Source organism: Natrix helvetica, assembly GCF_964273705.1.
Source record: "Natrix helvetica genome assembly, chromosome: 1".
Lineage (NCBI taxonomy): Eukaryota > Metazoa > Chordata > Lepidosauria > Squamata > Natricidae > Natrix > Natrix helvetica.
This window is the reverse complement of record NC_138548.1, coordinates 54,404,263-54,420,184: the sequence shown is the minus strand read 5'-3', so window position 1 is coordinate 54,420,184 and position 15,922 is coordinate 54,404,263. Positions and strand designations below refer to the sequence as shown.

General features: G+C 38.2%; 1 protein-coding gene across 3 annotated transcripts in view; it reads left to right on the top strand.

Annotated features, from left to right (window-relative positions):
- Positions 1-13,005, top strand: part of ADCK1 (aarF domain containing kinase 1) — a 130,744-nt gene extending 117,739 nt beyond the window's left edge. For all 3 annotated transcript variants that reach the window (XM_081966846.1, XM_081966844.1, XM_081966845.1), the window contains 4 exons: positions 6,200-6,349; positions 6,929-7,126; positions 9,222-9,415; positions 10,812-13,005. In XM_081966846.1, the coding sequence (XP_081822972.1) occupies positions 6,200-6,349; positions 6,929-7,126; positions 9,222-9,415; positions 10,812-10,980 (711 nt within the window). In that variant the 3' untranslated portion in view covers positions 10,981-13,005. The remainder of the gene's footprint in view (positions 1-6,199; positions 6,350-6,928; positions 7,127-9,221; positions 9,416-10,811) is intronic.
- The last annotated feature ends 2,917 nt before the right edge of the window (positions 13,006-15,922 follow it).

Sequence of the window (15,922 nt, the reverse complement as noted above, 5' to 3'; positions counted from 1 at the left end):
TTTATTATATATATATATATATATAAATCCCAATAAGGGTATGGCTAGCTGATGAGAGCTAATTAGCTCGAAATAGATCTATACTAGTCTCCCTTTGTTTATTTATCAGTACAAATACAACACAAATATAAAAAGGCAACATTAAAAATAAAAATATGGTTTTCTGCCTGCATGGTCTTCTGTGATGAGCCGAAGGACAGAAAGAGGGAGTAGTGACCTTCCTCCCATATTTAGGTCATACCAGGGGTTGTAACACAAATACATACATACATACATACATACATACATATGTGTGTGTGTGTGTGTGTGTGTCTGTCTGTGTATTCGTAGATTTTCACGGGTACAGGTATGCATGTTTTGGTGTATTCGGAAGATACTCTCAATCTTACACGGGAAAAGACACGAATACACCAAAACGTATGTATGTATGTATGTATGTATGTATGTATGTATGTATGTATATGTTACATGTTACTGTGAAAGTCCGAAATCTGGTGAATGTCGACATTCACTGGTGAATGTCGACATTCACATAGTCGCTTGGTGTATGTTCGAAATATTTGCTAAATACCCTTATCCTCTCGACACCCTTACCCTAATACCCTTACCCTAATACCTCGGCTCCTCGCTTCCTTTTAAGCATCTTCTATTCGCGGACTTCTTTTTTTTAAAAACCTGCGATCCTGCGCGGTTAGAACGAGTAGTTTCCAGGACCGCGAATTGAAAAGCAAAAGTAAAGCGTTACGCTGACTCGTTATATATATGTCACCGTGAAAGACCGAAATTGGTATGTGTCGACATTCACCAACATTCACCGGTGAATGTCGACATTCACCAATTTCGGTCTTTCACGGTGACATATACATACATATATATATTTGCCGTCCCCATTTTATCACAGGGTAGCTCTGGATAGTTTTTTTCAGAAATAGCTGGGTGAGATTCCTCTTTTTAGATTTGGAGGAATTTTTATCCATTGGCCTTTAGAAAGCCACACCTGGAATTGAGGAAAAATGATCTGACACTCCCATTAATACAGTGTATTCTTCATTATCAGAAATCATTTAAAGTATGCTTATTCCACTCAACTAGTAATGATAAATCTCTTTTTCAGCATTCCATGACACGAAATTTGGCAGGTGACATAGGGCACAGTCATGTGACAAGGAGTTAAGCAATATTAATGATATAATTATATTGAAAGATAACCTTTCTCAGATTCACAGGTGACCACAGGTTTCCAATAGACTTACTAGAGGATAGTAGGAAACCCTATGTACAGTATTTGTTTCTGTCTTCAGGCACACCAGGTACGAGGTAGCAATAGTGAGGGAAAACTATTACCTTCATGTATTCTTTGGTTGGCCATTCTGTGTAACAGAATACTTGATTGCCTAGTTTCTGGGTTTGCTCTATAAAGTTCTTTTTACGTATTTATGGGAAGAATGTAAAAGACCATTTTGATTCAGATTAAAGTATCTTATGTGTATCAATAAGAAATAAGATGGAAGATCCATTAGCTGTATGTTGTGTCTCATCAGAAGAATAAGATGCTATTTTTCCAGAAAGCCTTTCTCCTTGATATCCTAATTTTCTTTTTATATTTTATTTGGAGCAGAACATATAAATGCTATTATCCCCTGCAATCTGAAATATTACATTTCACTTAGCTATTTCAGAATATTTCCAGTTCATTTGACTGAAAGGGTTGACCACGCCAAACATTCGGCTGCTTTGAATTTAGAAATGGATTTTTCCCTCTGTCAGTGTCCATCCAATTTGCGGGCAATTATTAGCTCTAAAGTATCCTAAGGTCTCAGGCAAATTTTTTTGCAAATGCACAACAAATTTACTGTATGTAATGTTGCACAAACTCCCTCCTCACAAACCCTATTGGACTGTAACTTCCCTAAAGAGTAAACCCTCAGGTTTTTTTTTTTTCTGGCTAACTTTTCTATAAAATTAATACTGGGTGTAGCCCAATTGTGATGAGGAGCAAGATGAGATGTTCCGTCACCTACATTCTTCATTGCCTTCGGTAATTTCACACCAGTAGGGCCTGCACTGGTGGATTTTTTTTTAAATCAACATGTTTACTAATCCAGTTAACCTTTGATTAAGTTTTTAAAATCCACACTATTCTTTTGGCCTGAGGAGTTAATATCAAGCCTTAAGAAATGAGCTACATCATGACCTTTACTTTTAACAAGATCAATAAAAGTTAGTGTCACCATCCCTTAAAATAATTGGCAAATATTATGGCTGAATTAGAGCCAACAGTTAGCATGTTTTCTAAATTGGAATAGACAGGAATAAACAGATATGTTGGATCCCATCTTGTACTACTTGTTCCATGGTCGGCAGGGAGATTAAATCATTACAACATCAATTTGATTCCAGAGATATTAACATAAACACCCCCAGGTCAGAACTGAACATATATCTATATTTTACATGATTTCCTTTAGAAAAAAACCCAAACCCAGTGGTGAAATTAATTTTTTTTTACTACCAGTTCTGTGGGCGTGGCTTGGTGGGCGTGGCAGGGGAAGGATACTCTAAAATCCCCATTCCCTCCTCATTCCTGGGGAAAGGATATTGCAAAATCTCCATTCCCATCCCAATCTGGGGCCAGCCAGATGTGGTCTTTGCTGGTTCTCCAAACTACTCAAAATTTCCGCTACCGGTTCTTCAGAACCTGCTGAATTTCACCCCTGCCCCAAACCCCCCAAAATACGGTTTCTGCCAAAGAATGGAGTAGTACCGTGTAAACCTTATATAAAACGTTATGGTAAAAGTCATTGATGGGTAGTGGCTAAAAGAAGCTGAACACAATCCTTCCCCTGCAAAGATTTGCCCTGTAATCTTCAGAAGCAATATACTCTATGCCCTAAAAGATTTGTGCACTGCTTCAGACAGATGTTTAACTATTACAATATGCACTGCTATTGTAGTAATTTTGTAGTACATCTCTGTGGTATCATCCTGAAAGCACTGCATGCTTTTAAGTTCCTTAATGACAATTTTAGTGTTGATAAGTTGGGCAGAAAGATTGCACTATATGCAAATCCATAATAATCTGGACACTGTAGAGTTTTGAAATATTATTAACATATTTTAAAATTGACCTATTACCTATTTTTAAACTTTTCTTTTTCAAGGAGTTACCTATGAATTAGTATTGTCATCTATTTGGCCCCTGAGAAGAGAAACCAATATGCAAAGCAATCCCAAACTACTTAGTATAATTTTTGAGCAATTATTCTCTAGAAAGAATTTTTATATATTATCCTAGCTGACTTTAAAGATTCACTTATAGCAGCAATGTCGAACCTTTTTTAGCTCGTGTGCCATAAGTGGGGGGAGCGCAGGGGGGTAGTGTGCGGGTGTGCCGCACCAATAATGCAATGTGCGACCCCCCCCAGTGTGCATGCACGCACTACAGGCGCGACTCTCCATTTTTTGCATGCTTTTTTTGCCCTCCCCAGGCTCCAGAGGCTTTACAGGAGCCTGGGGAGGGCGAAAACAGCCTCACCTGAGACCCCCGGAAGCCCTTCGGAGGCTTCAGGGCCCTTCAGGACGCTTCCCTGAAGCCTCCGGAGCAGTCAAAACGAACCTCCGAGCAAACCGAGAGTGACTTCCGGTTTGCTCGGAGGGTAGTTTTGAGCGCTCCGAAGGCTTGAGGGACCTTCAGGATGCTTCCCTGAAGCCTCCGGAGCAGTCAAAAGAACTTCCCAGCAAACCGGAAGTCCATCCCCGAACTTCCAGTTTGCCCGTAGGGCCGGTTTTTTGCGCTGCGGAGGCTTCAGGGAAGCTCATGAAGCCTCCGGAGGGCCTCCGGGGGGGGGCAGGGAGGCTCTTTTCGCCCTCCCCAGGTTCCTATAAAGGGTATGGAGCCTGGGGAGGGCGAATAATGGCTTTAAAAAAGGGTGAACTCAGCTGGCCAGCGCGCACATGCGTGCTGGCCAGCTGACAGGACAGTGCCTCGTGTGCCCTGACAAGTTGCACACATGTCATAGGTTCGCCATCACTGACTTACAGCTTATTCACTTAATAGCTTATTTCATTGGCTTTGTTCACACAACATACTTAGTCATACAATATTTCAGTTTTTCATCTAATTTTATGTGTTTATACAATGAACCACAAAATAGCCTTATGGTCTGGGTTCATATCACACCCTATAGCAATAGCACTTGGACTTCTATACCACTTCATAGTGCTTTACATGCCTCTCAAAGCAGTTTACAGAATCAGCATGTTGCCCCCAAAAATCTGGTTGACCTTGGAAGGATGGAAGGCTGAGTCAACCTTGAGCCGCTGAGAATCAAACCGCTGGCAATTGGCAGAATTAGCCTGCAATGCTGCATTCTGACCATTGTGCCACCATGGCTCAATGTATTTAACTAGCTTATTTATTGTTTCATTTAAATACTGAAATAGTGATAATATTATATTATGATAAGATATCTTTCATTATTATAAACTTAGGAATGTTTATAACAGGCAACAGGTACAAACACCTAAAAAGATTCACAGTCATATAGGAGGTGTAGTAAACAACTATATATGTGCTCAAAACAATTGCAGTGTTTGAAGAAAGGTTGAAGTCATGTATGTAGAAGTCCTCATATCCCATTTTGACTATTTTGATCATTGCTTTAGAATGGATGAGTTATGGTAAATTTAACAAAAGTCATTACTAATTGTGGATTGTACATGACAATTTTATAAGCCATAATTGTAGTAAAAAATGAGTGATTTCCGACCTTGTGTGCCCAGTGGAAAGATATGATAAATTTTGAAATGATACAGAATAAAATAAATAATACTCTGAAGTCAATGTGTTAGCATTGGTACAAATTCCTATGTTACACTTTTTCTCCTTACAAAACTTCGGGTGAGGCAGTAGGTGGGATGGATTGCTCAGAGATAATTCTCATTATATCCTGATCATACTGTAGATTCCTTGGTAGAAGCTCTGCTAATTAAACTGCATTTATAAATATATTATATTTGTAGTGAAGTAGAAGTAGAAAAGATTTTAAAAATCAGGTACTCAATTTATTTTTCTATTGCTTTATGCTTAGTTCACAGCTTCTTCTTTCATTTCAGTATATGTGAAATTCAGCTTCCTTTACTTCATGCTGATTGGCCAATTGGTCCAGAAAATTAAATGTTAGATCTGTCATTTCCTAATTAAATGAGCATTCATCCTTTCATTAGTAAACTGTGATATTTTGACGTGCATCCTTTTTTTTTTAACCAATTGGATTCTGTTCATGCTTGAAGGCGAATTCAGAAGAAGTAAATGTAGACAAGTACATTTGAGTCATATTTTACTGGAAAATGTTATTTTCCAGTCTCTGGCAGGTACCGATTTACAGTTCATTTCAGATAACACTTTACCCATAGGCTCACACTCAGATTCACAACTGTATGTGGATGGTCATGCAACATTATATCTGAGCAAAAACAACATACAACTTTCCTCAATGAGGTATTTTTTACAATTATATTTTTCATTTTCTCTGATAATTCACTCATTTGTAGCTATTTAAGTGCACACACAAACAAGCATTCTCTCCTTACTAAATAAGGAGATTTATGCCATGTTTCTCTGAAAAAAAGACAGGGTCTTATTTTCTTTTTACCCCTGAAATAAGTGCTTGGCCTTATTTTCGGGGAGATCTTATTATTTATGAGGTGCAGGAGGCAGCGAGCGTGGTCACCTCATGGCTGCTGCTGTGTTGCAATATTTTCGGGGAGGGCTTATTTTTGAGGGAGGCTTTTTTTAACCCATGTGCTCAAAAGCCCGATTGGGTTTATTATCCGGGGAAGTCTTATTTTCAGGGAAACAGGGTAGGAATATTTGGGCAACACACTCACCCCCACACATATTGCTTGTCTACACTCTGGGCACCAAGAATGTTCTTTGTGATTAATTTTGACGAACATGTTTGCACTTCTGCTAGCATAGTTATAGTTCTACCCAGATGAGGGAAAGATACCGTAAATGCTTTCTCTAAGTACACCCATATGTTGGTTGGATGATATCATTTTCCCTTGTATAAAAAAGGAATTAACCAGCTACTTCTCTGCCATTCCAGTAGGTGGTACTGCTGTGAATTAGGTTATCATCCTATGCTCCTTGGCATTGTTGCTTTTTGGGGCCTTGCATCTCCTTCTCTCTCCTCAGATCTCTCGCAACCTGGGAAAGATTTACAGTGAAATGATCTTTGTGAATGGCTTTGTGCATTGTGACCCACATCCTGGCAATGTCTTGGTGATGAAGTGTCCAACTACAGGCAAGTCACACATCATACTTCTGGACCATGGACTCTATCAGGTATGTAGCTGGCTTGTCAAACAGGTGGAGAGATAATGAAGGCCGGTTTTGTTATTAAGCAGCAACATTTGACCACTCATGGGGAGGAATCTTTTTTATTATGGCAGCAAACCGCAAGCTATTTCCATGAGGTGCCATTTCTACTTGCAGGAGATAGATATTGTAGTGATGCCAAGAACAGCTGAGCCAAAAAGTAACTGACCAGCCTATTGGAGGGAGGGGCTGCACTAAAGGTTGAGCAAACACAGCTCTAGACTGCCCAGGAAAGAAAGCAGTGTTAATATTTCACTTGGAGTTCGAAGCCAAATTTAGGATATAAGATTCTTGACTGAGAGGTTTGTTGATTGGGAGCTACCCAGAGTTCGATATAAGGTTGTCATATATATAAATGTTTTAAATAAATACATTTTTAAATAAATAAGAGATGCCACACATTGCCCACCCAACATTCCAGAATTTAAGTCCACTGTCCATGTTGGTATGAAACAAGCATCCCAGACCATTTAATTCTTTCAAGAACTATCTGTTCTCGAGTCCACATACTGTTTAACAATATTTTGGACCATTGTTTTTCTTAAGGTCCTGACAGACAGCTTCCGCTTGGATTACTGCCGACTTTGGCAAGCCCTGATCAAGGCAGACATAAAGCAGATAAAAAAATACAGCCAGCGCCTGGGAGCAGGGGATCTGTACCCCCTATTTGCTTGCATGCTTACTGCTCGTTCCTGGGAATCAGTCAACAAAGGCATTGATCGTTTGCCCGTCACAAGTAACGAGGTACATTTTCTTGGGATAACAGATAAAAAAAAGGTTACACACAAAAAGGCCATGCTGAAGATTCACAGCTATCTCAGATAGAATAAGCCTGGCAGCTTACACTGCACTGAATCTGCTCTCTTCTAATTGGCCAAGAGCAGTTTCAAACTGAGGATCAGCCATTCCCAAAATTGGACTTGGGATTTTCTGACTTTCACTGAGTTACCAGTGTAAACCAGCTCTTGTGCTATATTCTTAATAAAGTACAATATATAGTGTAATAATTTAATATCTAATATAATCTTGAGCTATATATTTAATGTAATATTTTAATATAGTACATAAATACTTTAAAATATTTTTAAATGTTTTAATATAATATTTTAATGAATGAAAGCGAATATACGTGTCCCAGGGTAATGTTACAGGATCAATCTGAGTCGGTCAATGGGACCAGAAGTTTAGTCTTTCGATCTTTCAGATTCATGCTGGAGTTCTCATCCTCAGGGAAGTTCTCTCTAGCAGAGTGTGTGCTTCGGGCTGTTCTGTGTGTGGTATTAAATGGTGTCTGGTTGTATGTGGGCTTTTTTTGGTTGTTGATTAGGGTATTGATGGCTGACTAAAATAATATTTTAATGTTTTTCGGAGTATAAAATGCTCCGAAGTATAAGACGTACCTAGCTTTTGGGGAGAAAAACAAGTGTTAAAAATCTGCCTCTGCCTCCCAGTAATTTACCTCCTTGCAGCAAATAGCAAACAGTATAGAAGGTATACACTGTTTGTGGTGTTACATTTCAGACTATACTTGTACATTATTCTCCGCTATTTAAAAGAAAATACAATAGCACGGGGCCTCTTCAAATCAAGCATTTATTTTAAAAAGCGTCTTCATTTTTGTTAAGTTATCTAGAACAATAATAAAGCAATCTTTAAAAAATAAGTCTAATAATTTGAACATTCTATAGGCATTTATAGTTACTGACTTACCTCCTTGCAGCAAACAGCAAACAGTCTGTTTCAGTTTAGTCTGATTAGAAGAAAAAAAATCTGCCTCTGCCTCCCAGCAGTTTCACTTTCAGTTTAAGTACGGGCCTCCCGATGATCAGCTGTTTCAGGCTGCAGGGATTGCCATAGCCTATTGCCGCCTCTGCAAGCTCCATTTTCTCTGTTTGCTGCAAGAAGGTAAATTGCTGGGAGGCAGAGGCCAAAGGGTGGGGGCCGGTGAGTGGGCAGAGCTACATTCAGTGTATAAGGCACACACAAATTTTCACCCTCTTTTAGGAGGGAAAAAGGTGTGTCTTATACTGCGAAAAATATGGTAGGTATTTAAAGTGTCAATTGGGACGAGGTGGCTCAGTGGCTAAGATACTGAGCTTGTCAATCAGAAAGGTCAGCAATTTGGTGGTTCGAATCCCTAGGGCCGCATAACGGAGTGAGCTCCCATTACTTGTCCCAGCTTCTGCCTACCTAGCAGTCCGAAAGCATGTAAAAATGCAAGTAGAAAAATAGGAACCACCTTTGGTGGGAAGGTAACAGCGTTCTGGGCACCTTCCGCATTTAGTCATGCCGGCTACATGACCATGGAGACATCTTTGGACAGTTCTGGTTCTTCGGCTTTGAAACGTAAATGAGCACTGCCCCCTAGAGCCAGAAACAACTAGCTCATATGTGCGAGGGGAACCTTTACCTTTAAGATGTCAGGCTTGGACCAAGGAAATTGGAGTCTAAATCTCAACTCAGTCCTGAAGCTCATTACATGACATTGGACCAGTTGTTCTCTTTGAGGAAAGCTTACCTCGGGAGATTGCCTTGTACAGATAAAATTAAGAGAGACCTCCTATATAAGCTGCGCACTAAAATCAATCAATAAATAAATGCCCTCAAAACTATCATATGGGAAACGCTTAAGGATCTTTTTAAAAATCAAAAATCAAAACATATTTTGTGTAATCAGGAAGTTTTCAGATTTTGCACTTTGTTTGAAAAGACCTTGGCTTCTCTAGGAAATACCCTGCCTACTACCTTGGAAATCTTCTGTTGATCATAATAGGCAGTGCTTAGAATGCGAATCTCTTCCTTCCTGGACTCCCCTACATTTCTAATCTGATTATTCCAGGATGTAGAAATCCGGACCAATGCTGCTACTTACTTACCTCAGATCACTAAGCTTCTCAGCAACGTTCCTCGTCAGATGCTGCTGCTGCTGAAGACCAACGATTTGCTAAGGGGGATTGAATCTGCCTTGCAGACACGGGCTAATGCCAGCTCCTTCCTCAATATGTCTCGCTGCTGCATACGAGCTGTTGCTACGTAAGTCCCCATTCCCATAAGCAAAGATTCCCCTCCCCCCCTTTTATAGAAAAAATCTATAAGGGATTTTCTGTCATTGATAAATGTAGATACTGTCTTTTTCTCTAAACAAATAAGTTAGCCATTTTAGCAAGTTCCATTAGCTTCATCAACCATTCCTCCATTACCAAATGTTTCCATCTTTGTGCATGCAATAATCTCAGTCATCACATACAAAAACAATCTTCTGTGCTTCTTTTCTAACTGTTTACCCATCAGTCCCCCATAAGTAGAAATCTGAACTCTTAATTGACTTTGTGGTTCCTGTTTGCAATGACTTTGAAATGCATAAGTTACAAAAGTCAGCTTGGTGCATTTTTCCATGCGGTAGACAATAGTAGTCATAAAAAACATTTATTCATTTTATGCAAATACATTCAAAGAGATATTTTGCTACATGAGTAGGCATTTATGAAGTACTTCTCCAAATCATTAAAGAAGCTACAGTACTCCCATCTATCTAAACAAACATGTATCTATTTCACTTCCATTTTTTCCCAATTGAAACAAAATGGACATGCCATGCATATGGAAACAGCTGGGACCAGCTTACAAAATAGTGGTGTCAGTTTGGAAAAGAGCACAGCTGCTTCACTGATTCCAACGGTTAATTTGTATATCTTTCATATTGTTGTGAAATGCCTCTTTCAAAGTATTTGTCCATTTGTGATATTTATTATCTGCTGTTGTCTTGAAACAGCGTACGGAAATTCAATTAAAGTGGAGAAAATTGCTTACGGAGTTGTAGACATAGCATACCATTCATCACTTGTGGAGAATACAAAATGGGGCTTGAGGGTGTTTGGTTCTTTCTGTGGAGGTATTTCCATTTTACCTGTCATCTTCAGTCTTGTTTCCTCTCCTTTTCATTCTTACCTGTTCTCTCCATCCCCACCTTCAAAGTAGTTCTGAAGAGTCTGTGCTTCCTCTCATTGGTTTTTCTAGACACGATTAAATAGTTTATTTTCTTCTTCTCCTTTGTATTGTTATATCTTTATTTCCCTCATTCTTCCTATAAAGCATGGAGTAATCGGAAAACTTAATGCAATGGTAGATGAAGAGATACACTTCGAGTTCTATGTGAGAGGGTTCTCCAATCTTAGCAACTTTACAACTTGTGAACTTCAACTCCCAGCTATGCTGTCTGAGGAATTCTGGGAGTTGAAGTCCACAAGTTGTAAAGTTGCTAAGATTGGAGATCTCTACCATATGAGAAGAGCCACTGTGCAAATCAGTACACACTACATATATTGTACTCAGCTGAAATTACAAAATAGTTTGTATTTTAAAAATTGTTTCTCTCTGTTATTGTTATTTTATAAGGCAGTGAATGCATTTCTTTTTGTGTTTTGCTCAGGTATCAAAGGAACAACAGTAACTCGCTGTTCAGAAAGGCCCAGATATCCCTTTCTGAGGCCTTGAGCTTGTGGCAGATCAACCTGTATGAACTGTTTCTATGGCTGAAAATATCCCAGCTGGGAAACTGGGTTATTGCTTTCTTGAAGTGGATGCACTGTTCTAAGTAGCAGAATAATGAGTATTGGTAAAGCTGGCCTTGGTTTTGTCTTGCCTTTCCCAATGGTAGCATTCACTTCTTATTTATTTTTCCTATAGTGTTTTTGGTGTTTCTTCATGTATACGGTATATGGTGCTATAGAGTCATTGTATTTTGCAGGGTCATTTTTGTAAAAATAGGAAATACAAAATGGCAGATAGAACTAAAAGAAGCCATTTTTAAAGAAAGGATAATTAAATTATGAAACACAACTTTAAAATCTGCAACGAACAGTGAGGTTTTAGTAGTACTTTATGATCATCTTCTCGAAGTTTTACTTTACTTTATAGTCTACGTTTTAGACTATAACTACAGTTGGCCAATAGTCAAATATTAGCTGAAGTTCAAACCATGTTGAAGGTATCAAGTTGAGTAAGACTGTCCTTTGGGTTTCTTGAAATATTGTACTGCATGATAGCCATGTTAATATGTTCTCATCTCTCCTGAAAGATGTGAAAACAAAATGGAAATCATATGGATAAGAAACTATAGCCAGGATTATTATTGAATACATATTTGTTTTGGGAAGGAAAGCCTAGGGTTGAAGATCTCTTTTCATAACTGACTTTTGGATCATTTTTGTATACTCTTTTTGTCATAATCACAGAAATGTGAGTTTTGTCTGAAATGTAGAGAATGACGGTAATATTAAATAGTTACTTATTGTTTCAAGAATTCATTTCCAAGTCAAATATTCAGTATGTATTTATTGGTAGGGGAAATATTCACTCATTTCTTAACACAGAATCCAAGTATTACCTATCCTGCCCAAATAAGTCCATTCATTTCACTTTTCCTATGGAGAAAATAAATAAATGTAAAAACATAGTAAATATGACATAAAATGTAACATCGTCATTGAGCTTATTATCTCAAAAACCTCTGCATAACAGGCCTTACACTAATGTATTATGTCAAGTATGGAATATCATAAATGATTAGCAAAGTCTCAACTTTTATAAAAGTGGTATGGGAAAGTAAGAATTATTTTATTGTACGGAATAGGGGCCTTTTTCTGTATTAATAAGGATACATCCGTTTAATTAATTATTTTCAACCAACTAATGTAAATAAAACTGTATACATAGAAATCTATGTTTAATTATTTTGCTGTATGTCACAGGGTGCTTCTTGTTATATTTTTAAAAAAATGTACAGTAGGTTCTTGGTGAGATCTTCCATAGGATCAGAAGTAGTGATATGCCAAATACCAAAATTGTACAAGTCACGAGCAAATTTTAATCACTATTTGTTTGGATATAAATATTAGGCATAGTTCTATCTGATTGTAATGTCAGCATTTTATTTGACAAACCATGGGGACATTAATTAACAGATTAACTACCAGTTATCTTTCTAGTTCTCAAAAATGTGAAACAAAATATGTTAACACTTAATTGGCCCATTCATTGGATCCTTCCTCACTCAGTTCCAGAATAAAATATCTGATTCATAAGTGCTGGAATGTGAAACTGTTATTTACACAATAATGCCAATTTCAATAAAATCCTTCAAAACATTAATCCTTTGTTCATCGTGTACATTGCCAAGTATCTCTCCTGTTTATTTGTTCATTGTACAAACGAAAGGTATACGGGGACAGCCCCAGGCTCAGCTTGATCTTATTGTTTTGCCAAACAGAACAATGTGCAGTCACAGTTATTATTTATTTTCCTTTTGTCCTCATGAGTAAAATGCAACAGTGTATCACTTATACAAGGCTTACGGGGCTGCTTTGCACAAGGTCGGACTATTTGCTTCTATGTTTGCTCTCACCAGTTCTCCAGGGTCTCCCGCTGATACCTTTCCTGTCCCGTGTGACCTGATCCCTTCATGTGCCCTGTGATTATGAGGCGTCCACCAGCTTTGAAGTAGGTGCTGCCAAAAACTGATAGACGTCATGAGCAGATCAAGAATAACGCCCTCCATTACTGCAACAATGGACTTCCAGTTGGGAATGGGACAACTCACCATGGCCAACATGCCATGGGACAACTTGCCATGGGACAACTCGCCATAGGACAATTTAACAATTCAATTTAATTATTTAAAATAAATAAATATTTTAATTTTTGTCATTCACATTTTATTTGTGTCCCTTCTTTTGCATTCTTTCTTTAGTTATCTATCCCATCATTTCTTTGATATTAGTCCTCCCCCAGGAAATTGTCCTGTGGCGAGTTGGCCATAATGAATTGTCATAGACCCTTGCAGTTTTCCCATTGTGTTAGAATCAGCACTTCCAGACTGGCACAACAGACATTCGTGCCCACAGATGAATTGCACAACAGTGTGTCTTCTTCAAACGTGAAGGATTATCATCTATACCGGGCTTGACCAAGGGAAATTTTGAATGCAAGACCATACTTCAGTCTAGAATATGGCTCCATTTTTCTAACTATTATCTAGCATTTAGTGAAAGTTTTCTGTATGTTAAATGTTGAAAATCCATTGAAGGAAATTGGAGAATGGAATATTGTAGGGAAAACTAGGAGAACTAAATGGACAGAAGGGAACATATCCTTAAAATGGTCTGTTGATTCCTAACAAGCAGTAAAATAGTCAACCATTGCTCGTTTCTCGTAAGGGAAATATTTCCTAGACATTTATTTCATGTCAGGAAGATTTTTTTGAACTAGAATTCCTCTATCAATTGTTTTGTTTGCATATGAAATTAACTCAGTGTATGGAAATAAGTGTAATTTTGATCATTAATCTCTAATTTTCTATTTTTCAGTTACGTATTTAAAAAGTGGTTGATTCTATAAGTTTGGTCCACTTCAGGTTTTGAGTCAGACTAATCAAAATTAACTTTTTTTCTATTCCATGTCTTTGAATAATTTCTTCGTGTTTGCAAGGGATTTCTTTCCAGGTATGTCATTTGCACAAGCCTTTGAATTCCAAGGTTAAAATTCAAGGGAATATTTTATTTAGATTTTGTCTCTCTTAACTCCTCCTGGTCAAAGAACATTATGTCAACTGATGTCAACAATAAGCATGACTTGCAAGTCTTGTTAGCATATTTCTGATGACAGTGCATTTTTTAAAAAAATTAAGCCATTCAAATTTTCATCAAAAGTAATTTTTAAGAGAGCTTTTGAAACATTTCTTAATAGCATTTTCCAACTGTAACTAAGCTGTAAAATAATAACACAGTCGACCTTTGCTTATTTATGCCTCCTTTTCCTTTTTATTCCCTTAATCTGCCTCACATTGTAAATCTCAGAGAGAGTTTTATCAGAACTTTTCTCACCTTGTGTACAGAAAGAGTCTCAGTGAAACTCTTCCTTAATTATGCCAGGTATAAGCTGAGTGGGAGAGTTGCTTTGACAGGTTTTCAAGACTAAAATGAAGCCCTGTGAGACTCACAAGAAACAAGATCCACTTGCATTTTTGAAAAGGGTTTTTATTGCTAGTAGGCAGTGGTGGGATTCAATTTTTTTTTGCTACCGGTTCTGTGGGTGTGGCTTGGTGGGCATGGCATGGCTTGGTGGATGTGACTCGGTGGGCATGGGCATGGCAGGAGAAGGATACTGTAAAATCTCAATTCCTTCCCGATCAGCTGGGACTCGGGAGGCAGAGAATAGATGGGGGCGAGTCTAGTCAGAGGTGGTATTTACTGGTTCTCCGAACTACTCAAAATTTCTGCTACTGGTTCTCCAGAACTGGTCAGAATCTGCTGAATACCACCTCTGCTAGTAGGGCAGTATAACAGAATCTGGAAAATGCTGCTTCTACTCAATTTATAATTAGCATAATTAAGACAAAATTGCTCTTTTTCTCATATACTGTATCTCTCCTCCTTTGAGCTGAGACATCTCTTTGGCAACAGTCTTATTTCTTCCTCTGTTTTCTTGGAATCTGTTAGGCTTCTCATCACAGGTAGCAATGTAAACACCACCACTTTTCTATCTGCATCTGACCCAAAGCACCAGAGGTCGCCTCAGGCTGCTGTTTCATAACTCTGAGAAAGGCAGAAAGACCATGTGGAACTCTTTGGTAGGCTGCCTGGTGATTCTAGTCTATATTTTCAGAACTTGCAAGGTGTGGTGGATTCTGTGGCTTGAATTTTCAGGAGAGATGGAGTCTATTCCAGAGGATTAAGGGACAGCTCTGTTCAGATAGTTTGTGTGAGAGAAAGAGGGTCAATACAGCCCCAGTAGCTCTTTGAGTATAGATGGTGTAGATCAGGGGACCAATTCACGGTTCCTCCGACTGTTGGGGGCCCAGATTGGTTGGGTGGGAGTGGTCATGTGACTGGATGGGCGTAGCTAAATGGCCATAGTTTGAGGACCTCTGGTGTAGATAGCAGTGCAGTTAGTTTGCCAAGGTTCTGTTTAGAGGTATGGAACAGTAAAGAAATCTAAATGGAAGAATTACTGTGTGTTTTTCTTGTTTGGGGAACCTGACAAAGGGGAATGGAAGAAAAATAGTTGTCTATAGTAACTATGACATTCTGGACATACAATTTAGTAATAATAACTAATGGTCATTATTAGTTTTACAAAAACAATTCTAATCTTCACTTAAAACTGTTTAATTTGGAAACATCACCAAATTGTAGATAGAAAATCCCACAGATTAACTATATACTGTGCAAAGCACAATCTGTCCTGAACCTCCCTCTGTTCAGCCTTGTTGAATGACCGAGTTCTATTAATATAATGGCAGGAGAAAATATACTCCCTGCAATGCATGATTTCATGTATTCGTGATTTAACATACTTTATTAAATATTACTATATTTCCAGTTTTGCACATTGCATTTCTAGATGTTTATAGAGAAATTAGCACATAGAAGAAGGTTACAACCCATTTACTATCATTCCAGAGTACAGTACAGGGAATAAGTGGTTTAAATTACAGAAAAGCAGATTCTGTCTGAACATTAGAAAAACCTTCCCAACTGTAAC